This window comes from Notolabrus celidotus, chromosome 20 (assembly GCF_009762535.1).
Source record: "Notolabrus celidotus isolate fNotCel1 chromosome 20, fNotCel1.pri, whole genome shotgun sequence".
Lineage (NCBI taxonomy): Eukaryota > Metazoa > Chordata > Actinopteri > Labriformes > Labridae > Notolabrus > Notolabrus celidotus.
In genome coordinates, this window is record NC_048291.1 from 20,645,010 (window position 1) to 20,657,524 (window position 12,515).

Genomic DNA, 12,515 nt, shown 5'->3' on the forward strand with positions numbered 1-12,515 from the left:
AAGTGTTTTTTTGAGCATAAACTTTAAATACATGTTTTGGGGACCTCTTAGACCAATATATATTGATGAAAAAAGCGTGATATGTCACCTTTAAGTATTTCAATCATTCTACATTTAAAGCTGCTGTTGGTAGTCGTGATATAATCATCAGTTTAGAAAGAGATTTCGAATGTCATCACTACCCCTCCCCTCTCTGCTCCCGTAACCCTGCCCCAAAAAATAAGCGAGTGCATATACATATAAAGATTAGACGCTGCATTGGCTGCTGGGGCGCAAGAAATACAGCCGCCATCTTGGTCCGGTCATCCTACCCATGATCCTACCTGTAAACGTAAACTGAAGCAGCAGAGACTTCAAGATGCCAGAGCACTGTGCAGCACCTATCATACATCACATATCAGAATATTCTATTACTGTTAAGCCCACTATGAATATTAAAATACGCCAAACTATGTGTCCTGAATCATACCTACATGTATGACGTTTGCAGAAAAAAAACGCATTAAAATCAGTTTAGTATTCAGGGAGTTATGATTGATTAGATGCGCTGACACTTTATTGCGCCTGCCAAACAGATTACACTGAGTGGAGTGGGTGACCGGTCCAAGATGGCGGCCCCACGGCTCGTCAGCGCCAATGGGTAGTAGCGGTGGATGCGGCGTCTACTCTTTATATGTCTATGGTTGTGCGCGTTCCATGAGGAAGTAGTGGCTTCTCAGCTAATCAGGGCGACATAGTAGGGGCCGCCACTCAACCAATCAGGACAGAGGGTCGGAGAGTAGCTCTGATTGGTCCATGATGACGGGAAAGCGGGGGATCATAACATTGCTTGATACAAAGGCATTGGAAAACACAGATTTCGCCATAATCTCAAATTACTTCACTTACAGATGAGTACCGATGGGTATTATGACCTTTTCTCCAAACCAAGCAGAAAAAAATTACAGTTTTTTACACCATTCCTACCAACAGCAGTTTTAATAACAAGTTACATTTTTATCTTCTGTCTTTTGACCAAGCCAAGATAGTTGTTCCCAAATTTTTAGCTATTTTTATGGTAAGCTAAACTAACTTTTTGCTTATATTTGCTTCATATTATGGTATCGATCTTCTCATCTCACTCTCAGCGAGAAAGCCAAGCAGCTGTTCTCCAAACTGTTGAACTGTTTGTTTTGTGTGTTTGAGTTGCTAAGTTTGCTTTCTTGTGATATGTAGTGACAACATGTGCAGAAATGGAAAGTAAAAGTGGACATATATCAATTATAATGGTGAAATTCACATTTCCCTTAGACCTCATTATACAACTGTTTTGTTGTCAAAAGTTTGCAAGCGGGATTTCACATAAACCTGCTTTATTGTGTGATGAACATAACTTTGATATATTTAGAGAACCAATTAAATCAATGTATGTGATTCACAACTTTTATGCAATTGCTATCGTTGTTATAAGATTCAGACTTCAGCATCAAGCAGATGACGACATCAGACACTGCTGCAGCACAGATCTGGCAGCACAAAGTGCAAACGCAATCAGCCAGTTAATTAGACTGTAATCATGAGCAAACAGTCTAATGTCTGGGGACCATGAAAGTGCTCTGTATTCATGCACTGACTCTGTCACAAAGTAAGTTTGGCGTTCAGAGTAGCAACATAAAGACACACATGACAGATGAGGTCACAGTGCGTCATCATTTTAATTGGATTATATTGACGTCTCCTGGAGGGCCGTGTGGGGGTTAAGGAATACTCTGTGAAGCAGTTGTGCTGTTTGATGTCAGACTACACACTTTCATTTTTCAATCAGATCAAAGTGAACTTTTTTTTTTCGATTTCTTTCTCGGTACCTTTCATATTTCCTAAAAACCTGACATGTATTTACTGACGAACCACAGAGATGGCAGACATTCTCTGTTTTATCAAATGAGATGAAATATAAGTAGCAGACATTCACATTTGAGACATTTAGAGAATAAAGGTTTGGAAATTCCCTGTCGGCCTTCCACTGTTTTATCAATGAAGGCAAAATAGACCCAAAACTGAATCTCTCATAAAAGTACCAAAAGTACTAAATGGCTAGCACAACCATGACAGGTAAATGACAAAAGTTAAGGCAATAGAAGACTAAGTCTAACAACACTAAATCCTACATCTTCATATTGCAATTACACAAGTTCCTTTGTTTATACTAATGCAGACTCTCTGTTGAAATTTTCAGCTTAAGCTTAATCCATCATTACTTATTTGGAGTTGAGAAACCCTCTCCAGAGATACAGAAGACAATATATGTAGTCATATGCTGTTATTACAGGCTGAGTAGCAGTCCTAACAACAAGCACACTGACCTTTATGAATAGAATTTGTTGAGTGGTCTTTTATGTCAGAGAGCTTTGTGGCCTGTGGGTTTGAGGCATAGAACTTAAAATAAAAAATTGGTTCTATAAAAAACAAAAATATTTAAAGACAGGCTCTGTGTATGAGAAGCAAAAATGCTTGCAAATAAATCAAAGATAAATTTAACATTTTTAAGATTTTTTTTGTCTCTTTAAAAAATCTTACTCCAGCCTCAGAAATGTGAGGATCTGTTTATTCCAGTGTGAAGTGAATATTTTTGGGTTAAGGACTTTGAACTGGATAAGAAAATACATTTGAAACCTTTACTTTGAACTTTTGGATGCAGAAAGTTTTTTAAAAACTATTTTAATTAACTAGTCATGAAATAGACAATATTATAATATAACAAGATTTAACAGTTTCATGAAAATAATGATAAGTTTTAGCGCTACCTTTGGTACCAGCCTAACATATTTTGGTCAAACATCAAAAATCAGGATTATGAGTGCTCTCTGCATTGGCTCATAGTGGTATTTGAGACTCAACGTACTCCAGTGTTTTACAGTTCACATTGACAGTAAATGCAAATAACTTTTGATCTTGTCAAGAGAACCATCTGGCATGGCTTTGAATCTGAACTTGACAATCAAAACCTGTTTCTTTATCCATTTCTGCTCAGTGAGGTTTGTTTCTGCTTACTATCCATCAGGTTATTGCTACATTGCTTCCTGATTTCTGGGGTTAGACCGAGGGTCATAATCACAGAATACGTGCGTTAATCACACACCATAATAATGAGTGACGTTAACAAGAATTGGTGTTAACTCTGACAGCTCTAACATTTTGGGTTATGCCGACTCTCCTTGAGCATTTGTTATCACTGCTATGATATAACAGAACATCAGAAATCAGATATTAATGCTTTCTCTGTTTCCCTTTCTGCATGTGATTCAGGAAGTGAATGACCAACAGCCCCAGGATGCTGCTGTCCCTGCTGTCCTGCTTTTTACGAGGGGGTTATTGATTTGCCAAACATGATGAAGACTGAGCCCCAAGCAGCCACAGGCGGCAATGGAGCCTCCAGTGGGAACAGTGGCGGAAGTTCTAACCTGCGGAGTCCTTCACCCCACCGCAATGCTTATGAGGCGGGACTGGCGGCACTGAAGAAGGCCACTGACCACCTCAATAATGCTGCCAATGGAGGTTCTGACCCTTCCTCAAAGCCTGCCCTTATGCCCCGTCCAACTGGGAGGGGCCGGATGTATGGATCAAATGTTCACCGTATCAAAAACATGTTCATGCAAATGCAGTCGCCCGGGGATGAAGAGGACGGCACCAAAGTGATCGGTAATTCTTCTAGTCAGCATCATACTAGTTATTTGTATTTGCTTGGGGCCCTTGCAGATAATTTGATGGCACCTCTGAATTTTTTCTCCTGTAACGGTAAAACTGAACTCTGAAGTGCTTGGAACAAAGTTTTGCTTAGCTTACCACCCAAAATGTGATTTAAGTTGAAACAAAATAATAGTTTGGTTATTTCCTCGTTATGAACATAAAACTACCAAGTAGCTATGGACAGCTCCACAAAAACAAGAATCAGCTGTTTTATTTGTCCTATAAATAATATATTATCCCGTGAGTTTGTTGATAATTTGCCAGAGACATGTAGCTTTAGGCTAACAGTTTATGTTATCAGTCTTTCATTCAGCTTTACTTTTAGAACATCATCTGACTGCTCATGCTTGCTGCTACAGGCATAGTTTGTGTGGGTGTAGTTTCACTTGAAGCCCCTGGAGGCCCATGGGCGTGTTGGTCTTAAATTGCTTTGAAGTTAGGCACACAGGTAGAATATTGCTATCTTGAGGATGCAGAAGGAGACTGCACCATAAAACCTGGTCCAAAGTCAACCATGGAGTTTTTCTCCTATTTATAGGGTGCATTTTTATGTGTACATAGACGTGCAGCAGAGCTCCTACTTATAAGGATGTAGCAGCACATTTTTGATGAGACAGAGGGCTTGGAAATGGCTAACGTCATGCTAACGCTCTCAGCTCGAGGCCACTCTAGCAAAAGACGAGCACACTCACCTCTGTCTCTTCACACGCCTTCTCCATCTCAATCTACATGGGCCAAAACTCCAGCCCTTTACTGCCCTGACACTCACACCAATCTCTCCATCATGCACACTATGCACTGACTAAACCTACACAGCTTCTCGTCTCTGGTTAATTCTGCCGTGCAAAGGGATTGTTTCAGTGGATATAACAACAGTCTGTACATTGACATAACTCATGCAGTGATCTGTGTGCGTTTTGTGTCTTAGCACAACACTTTTTGTGTCCTGTGCTTCCACTGTGCACTCTAAAGCCTGCTTTGCTTTAGATTGGTATCTGTGGTGGGTGTAATTCTCGCGAAATTGCATCATGCTGGCGCTGTTAGACGCATCACATTTCCTCTATTTTGTAACCCTCCAAACTACACATACTGTATTGGTTGCCCTGGGAAGCATTGCTGACAGTGTTACCATACACTTGATTAATGCAATCTGAATGCAAACTCTTAAAAGTTGTGATAAAATCCCTCCTTATGAGAGCCACGCTTGGTGAAAGTGGAATTGATGAAATCTGCTGTCATTGACAGGAAAGGACCAGGAGATAAAGCTGTCCCTACCGAGGGCGTCCAGTCTCAATGAGAACGTTGATCACAGTGCCCTGCTCAAACTTGGGGCCACAGTCTCAGAGAGGGTCAACCGCTTTGACCCTAAAGCAGGAGCGGATAGTGGATGCTCCTCTGGGGGATTTTCCAAGCTTCAAGAGACCAGAAGGATCTTTGAACAAAGGACTTTGCAGGTAAGAACTTTCTTTGTTTTACTTGTATTGTGCTTGGAAAGGATCTCACTGACTGAGTTTTACCTCCTGAAGGAGAAGCAAGCAGCCACTAACCGGATCCTACTGAAAAAGGAGCGGGCGTCTGGCTTTCAGGACAGCCGTCTGGATGTTGTGGCTCGCTTCAATGGCTCAACAGAGGCTTTGGACCGACTGGACGACCCCCCTGCTCCGGCACCTCCTCCTCTTCCTGCTGCTGTTCCCCCAGCTGGAGCTGCGGTCGGCCCCGGAGACGCCGTCAGTCCAACTGTGCTCCAGCTTAGCGCTGTGTTTGAAAAGGGCCAACCGCAAAACAAACTCTACCTCCAAAAACGTCGGTCGGGTCCTGCTCTCGCACCAAAGCCCAAACCTCCAGCTCGAGCAGAAAATGTTGGAAAGAAGGTGAGAAAGTTAGCTTCATTTTCAGCCTGGTGCATAAAAAATATGAAATGAATAATGCCACCTGGCTTGAAGTGCCCAAAACCTACATTATTCTAGGGTGTAGAAGTGGTTGTTGCAAAAAAGGTCTGATTTCATACAAGTCTATGGCAAAAATATGCATACACACACTATTTCTGCAGTAAACACTTATACCTGTGAGTTAATAGCCTCAATCAGTAGTTTTATGTCTCCATAAAAGAGCATAATGGCTATTTTTAAATGACGGTTGTATTCACAGGGAAATGGACAAGACCGTAGATTGACGTGACCCTTCTTTGGTGCCCTAAACTTGTGCTTCATTGGTCATCAACATCTTCTGTGAGAATACTTTGTGTAGAGCCTCATCAGCTAATCTTAATCAGCATCAACCAATAACACAACAGCTGAGAATTACTTGTACTCCTTGCTAACCAAGCTATCGTGGAATGTTGCTAATACTTAGCATGTTCTGTTCTCACTGCAATCTTCTTTCAAATGTTGTCACCTCTGCCTGAAATCAAACGTTGAAGTAGAAGTGCTAAATTCAAGTTCCGAATAAAAGGTTGACATCACTGTGGCCTTGATCAACTACATTCCTCGGTATAAACAAAATACTATGAAAATATTTATTTTTCCTCTCTCAGGGAAAGGTGCCTTCCAGTAAGGAGGACCGTAAGGAGGCGGCTAAGGCCCATGCAGCAGACCTTCCAGAAACTGCGAGTTCAGAAGGAGAGGCTGCCAGTGAGGAGAAGGAGAGGTTAGGACAGTCAGGAGAACAACTCTCTGAATCCTCCCTCTCATCATCATCATCCTATTTGTCTTCGGAGGTCAAACCTGAGTCAGAGGCCCAGCTAACAGGGACTGAAGCCAGGGGCTCAAGTACGTCAGCTGCCCCTGAGCAGGGGCCTCAGGTTGATGAGCAGGACGGCCCTAACGCAGGGTCCGAGGCTGGATCCAGGCTCGTGCAGGCCGAGGTTCATGCTCCACTGGAAAATGGAGAAAAAGAACCTCCACATTCCTCCAGCTCCTCCGATGAGAAAGAAGCAGACTCTGAGAGGAGGGGTGAGGAAGATGAGGAGGAGGAGGAGGAGGAGGAGGAGGAGGACAACGATGACGATGGCTCAAGGAAGGACGATTATTCGGAGGGCGATCTGGTAGATATCAGTGCCTACAGCGGGCTTGGGGAGGAGGACTCTGGGGGCAGCCAGCTCGATGACGAGGAAGACGAGGAAGATGAGGATGAGGTGTATCAGCCTGAGAGCAGCTGCTCTGAGATGGCAGGCTTGCCTGAGGAAGAGGAGCCCCCACCACCCAATAGAAAGATTCAATTTAGCACTGGGCCCATCAAGGTGAGCGATATTTTGTTGAATGTTAAAGCTCTACTTTTTGTGTCGTTTTAATAATAATAATATGTGATTTGAACTTCTGATGGGAGAAATGTTGGATTTGTAGTCTGGGAGGTCATGCAGTCAGTTTTATTGGAGTACTGAGCCTCCAGCTAACTGAGGCAGTTTTCTTCTTGTTTCAATGTTTAGCCATAGTACTTTAACTCCAGTGCTAAGTCATTTAAAGGTACAGTGTGAAGAAATGGGAATATTCTGGTTCAAAACTGAAACGCTCCCTTGTTCAGCCCACCTATTGGTGAGCAATGGTGTTCATTCACTTCAACCAAGCCTCACTCCCACTGAGTGCAAGGAGGAGAAGAAGAGCCCACAAAAGCTTGTTACCTGCATGATGATGCATAACTTTACTGCAGCCGCCTCCCTCGTAAGATGTATCTTAACAAGTCTGTGTTGCGTACCTTCCTACTGTCTAAGCCTTGTAGTATATTAAGTACTTTGAGTGATTGTACTAAATACCAACTCTGCCGATGTCCAGTTTGACTCTGAAGGTGCTATCCATCAGACGTTAGGCATACACAGAAGGAACACAACCGTGCCATTGAATGGAGACCCCCATTCTACTTCCAGCCTTTTTTAAATCACAAAGATTGGATTGACCTACTACTTCTTGTATGGCATCTCGTGACTCCCCCATCAGTATCTTGCAAACCCTGGGGGTCAAGACCCCCACTTTGGGAACCACTGATTTAAACTTCCCCTCTGTAACTGAATGAAATTTCATCCGGTTGAGGTATTTCTATAATCCATACAAAAATGTATATGTTGCTAGTCTGTCCATTCTGTGCTACTGTAGAAACATTGCGGTGCAAGAAAGTGGCCTCGCTGGAGGGGGACCCACTTCTATGTAGATATAAAAGTTGCACATAAACAGAACTACAGTTCAGTCAGGACCACTCTCTGGTCCAAAGAATTGATCATCTGCATGCAATAATTATATTTGGCGTTATGGCTCTGTTCTAGGAGCTCCCTGCCCTTTTATCTACCTAAGTGGAAGGGAAAAGCCCGTCTTTTATGTGTATATGAAAAGCCAAGTCAGGTAGAGCAGCAGCAAAAACCTCCAGTGGTACAGAACAGAGCAGGCATCATAAATAGAATACCCATTTTACTATTTGCCAATTGGATGCATAGGTGTAATCAGCTGAGCTGTCAGCTGGTAAGGGCTGAAGTTAAGAGCAGCTGATGTTCTGTAGGCCAGGCTTGAACACGTGGCCTGCTGGAACTATGCTCAATTTTTATGCTCAGGTGATTAGTCACTAATTTAAACATACTTATGAAGGTTATATTCCATTCCTACCAAAATCTGTTCTGCTAAATGCCACTAAAACTTACACACTGTACCTTTCAAAAAAGACTACAGGTATGATAGTTTTCTTGTAATCCTTTGATTATTCTTACAGTAAAACACTTCTCTACAGTATAAATGAAGGGGAACACAGCTGTCAATATAACTTCACATGATTTATTTCTTAAAACAGCGCTATAAAACACATTTGTGTGATTTAATAGATCAAATGTTCTTGTTTATGACTTTATCATCGGGATTTATTGGTGCTCTTTTTTGGTTTCTGGCCCACAACTTTTCTGTAGTGGCCCACTGTTTAACTTCTCATGAGGCTTCTGCTTTCAGTGCGAAAGTTCTGATTCATCCGCTGTTCACTAACTGCCCTGACCAAATCAGTAACTACCTTGTGGGCATAATGGAACATCACTGCTTAAGGGCAGAAATAGATACAAAGTTGAAAGTCAGGGTATTAATTTGCCAAGGAGCTTGAAAACTGATAATGTAAAGTAAGTATGTTTTGAAAGCCTTGTTTCAATGCTGGTGAGTTAGATGTAAAAATGGCCGATGAGGAAGTACTGAGCTTTGGATGTTTGGTTAGTTGATAGAGCAATGGGCAGTTAGGTGTCAGGTAATTAAATATCAAAATATTATGAAGAGATAGAACGTGGCTAGTTTGAAGGTCTACATAATGCAGTTATGCATGCCATGGATAACTTTTATGATGGATGGATGTTAAAGAGAGAAAATGAGAGAGTATGAAAATGATTCAGAGGACTGATTGACTTCCTGCTTGTTGAACGTCACGCACAAACACAGGTTGCTAGGGGATTTTCTCTGTCTCTTTCACCACAGTATTTCCTGCTGACTCTGTGTGTGTGCCTGTGTGTGAGCGAACACAGAACTCAACAGAAGCTCTTTTCTATACTGGAGTGCTCAGTTCTAACCAACCTACCCCCACCCCCTCCTCTCACTGCGGCAGTCAGCTGGTTGAGCTCTGTGAATTGTGAAACATGTCTCAACGTGCCATGATGGAGCGTTTGACAACATAACATACTTCCTCAGAAAGAGAGAGGGACAATATAATCGCCTAAAAAGGAGTGTATCATGATTATATATATCATGCAGCAGAAGAGAGTGGAGCAGCAAGTTCAAACACTCTGAGATTAGTAAGATGTGTAAGCAGACTTGAGGCAGGACAAAGGCTTTGGCTTTGCAGGGTAAATCACATTTCATGCACAGTCTTGTCCCCTTTTTGGAGGCAGAACAGGATTATGAAGAGGGACATATTTAATCTCAGGGCAGGCGTCAGGTCAAAAAAGGATTCTTTACATTTTCTTGGATCTTAAAACGTTAAACCACTGACCTCTTCAGCCACAGCGCAGCTAAAAGTAGAGCCTGTGGCCTGAAGCAGCCTTGTTTACAACTAACTGCTTCTGTGAGTTGTCTGGTGAATAGTGTCAAATGAGCACCTGCTACTGTGTAGACCAAAAACCTGTTCTCTGCTTCAGGTTTTTTTTTTACTGTCATAAAACAAACTCAAACAAGTCTTTATAACTACCTAAATCAGATGTTTTCTGAAGGCCTGGCCATCTGATGTGTGCACACTGCAGCGAAGGAAATCTAACATTCTGCCACATGCATAGCCTCATGTAGCTCTCCTGTACAAAATAAACACTTACAAAAAGCGGTAGCCTGAACGAAACCCAGAAAATTATAAGTTCCCAAGATTGCCTTCCTTTACCCACCTTTCTCAACTCTGTCTTTATCTATTTTTTCTACTTTTTAAAGGTTACTTTAGCTGTGAATGTCGAACTGCCACAAACATACATTTTAATAATGACTTGTCATGTACAGAAATCAGTTTTCATGGTTTAAGAAAGAAAATGATGGACTGGTTCTTCAAGTAAGTTCCACAAAGTCAAAGATGTGATAATTATAGACTCTTTGCATCTCTTGAAAACTTCTTTAGAAGTAGATCTTGGGCCTTTTTTTGCCAGCCATTTCTGCTTTTCAACACCAAAAATATAATCTATTAGGGATGTAACAGTATGATAGTACGGATATTGAAGTATTGGTATTGAAGTCTTGGTTCGGTAGAAAAGTAAAAAAAATGCAGCACAGAAAATGTATTTTCCTTCATTAGGAAATAATTTTTACACATTATCTTAAGTGCAGCATAGACAGTTCAGGCTTGGAGGCCTGCTCAGATTTATTTATTTTAATGAAACATATTAAAAAAGTTACTCTAAGAAATCATCCAGGGTCTGAAATCAGCATTGGCAAGCACCAAATGCAGGCAAATTTTCAGTTGGGTGAGTAAATTTCAGGTCTCTTTGCTAAATAATGGGTAGATATTTGTACCAAAATAGTCCTGTTATTCAAATAGCTATGTTAAGTTTTTAACACATTTTGGTGTGGCTCCCTGCTTCTCTGCTGTCTGCATGTTGGAGCTTCACAGGGACAAGAAGACACACAAACACAAACACATGAACGCCAAGTGCCTCTGTTTACTACACTAGACATCAACTACTTCGTTAAAACTCAGTTTTGGGTTCAAAACTTCATGATGGGGCGACACACCATTTTAGTTTAATATTTTATGGCCACACAACAGGCTTGATATTATTTTCCCGAGATGACACTCAATTAATGATTGCACTCTTCACTTGCTCTGCCCCTCTTGCTCCTCACTGTAATAGACACACACATTCACGCTCTTTGAGTTCACAGGACAAAGTGATCACAGGTGAAAATAAAATAATTAAAACTCAGTAGGCCTATGTTTTGAGGTGATTTGCTAAGAAAGTCTCGCAAACCAATAGCAGTAAGTTTCATTATTGGTCATTCATGCTGTGTGTGTGGTAAACTCCCATTTTCCAGTCTGGTAGATTTGAAATGCCTTTAGCTTTGGTACGCATCTACACTGCACCAAAGATACTTTCTCGAAAAGGTTCGGTATAAATACGTGTACCTCTACACCCCTACATGCTACACACTTTAATAGGCTCAGTCAGTCTTAAATGATCCAAACCCCCTGCTGTTTCAAAGTTCATGGTGCTTCCATCTGGCTGCAGGACAAGCAGGCGGAAAAATCCTTTGTCCTCTCTGCCATCAGCCTTTTAAAACAGCTCCATGTGATACTTATTTATGGTATTTAGTTTATTGCCATTGCCTGTTTTAACCAATTCAGTCTGTTATTGTTTTCTGGTGTCTAAGTGATGGTTGTGTGATACTGCTGGCTGTAAAACAAACTGCCCCTTGGGATAATACAGATGTCCTCTTTGTCCTTGATAGAAAGCAATTGACCTGGTTAACTAATGTGCTGTATGGAATTTAAGTGAGCAAAACATGTTAATAGCCATTAGAATGCTATTGAGAAGTTATTCCAAGTGCACAGGGAAAATGCTGAATACCATATTTAATCAATCATGCTAGCTACAAATGCATAAATTAGCACAGTGACAAAACCCCTGAGCTCCAAATACTTTTCAACCAGAATCTGTTCAGCTACATACCCAGCTGCTGTTGTAATCACTGGCTTTGGCAACCTAATGAGACACATAAAATTCCAGTGACAAACTGAGGCTGAAACCTGCTCTGACATTATATTCTTAAAATCTGTTGTAACAATCTGTTATAATGCTTAATCCAACTTTACCCAAAATACATTAGCTTGAAATGCAATGTTAGCATCAGGTGCACAGACACCCCTTAAATATCTGGAACATATTGAGAACAAAACCGATTCTATTTATAGAATGGGATTATTCTTAAACAAGGAAGAACAACTGGTGCATAATTTTGATTCCTGTATTTCAGGTTGTGAATACATACTCTGATTAAATCACGGATGAAATCTTTTGCAGACAATACCTTTACATATGCTTTCAAGTTGTTATTTAAAAAATTACAGCAACATCAGGGTTAACAAGGTTGGAGTTACTATAAAACATATAAAATACAACAAATAAAGGGCACTTCAGATAAAGTGGCCAAAATTATTGAGGCTTCATCTACTTGGGGCATTTTACTCAAAGCATCAACTCCCTGTATGCTTCAACAAACTGACTTTTAATACCTAATCATTTGACCAACCTGAAAAACTACATTGAGCATGATAGAACTCAAATTACTCATTTACCCAATTACTTCATCCAAAGCCTCCACTAACTTGTCTTGTTGACATGTAAGAGTGCTATTGTGCCTTAGCAAACA

At 41.1% G+C, this 12,515-nt stretch overlaps 1 protein-coding gene across 1 annotated transcript in view; it reads left to right on the forward strand.

Moving 5' to 3' along the window:
• Positions 1 to 12,515, forward strand: part of LOC117832560 (neurabin-2-like) — a 35,135-nt gene that overhangs the window by 4,911 nt on the left and 17,709 nt on the right. Inside the window, exons 2-5 of the mRNA XM_034711743.1 lie at positions 3,286 to 3,678; positions 4,972 to 5,180; positions 5,253 to 5,597; positions 6,260 to 6,964. Coding sequence (XP_034567634.1) covers positions 3,366 to 3,678; positions 4,972 to 5,180; positions 5,253 to 5,597; positions 6,260 to 6,964 — 1,572 coding nt within the window. The 5' untranslated portion in view covers positions 3,286 to 3,365. The remainder of the gene's footprint in view (positions 1 to 3,285; positions 3,679 to 4,971; positions 5,181 to 5,252; positions 5,598 to 6,259; positions 6,965 to 12,515) is intronic.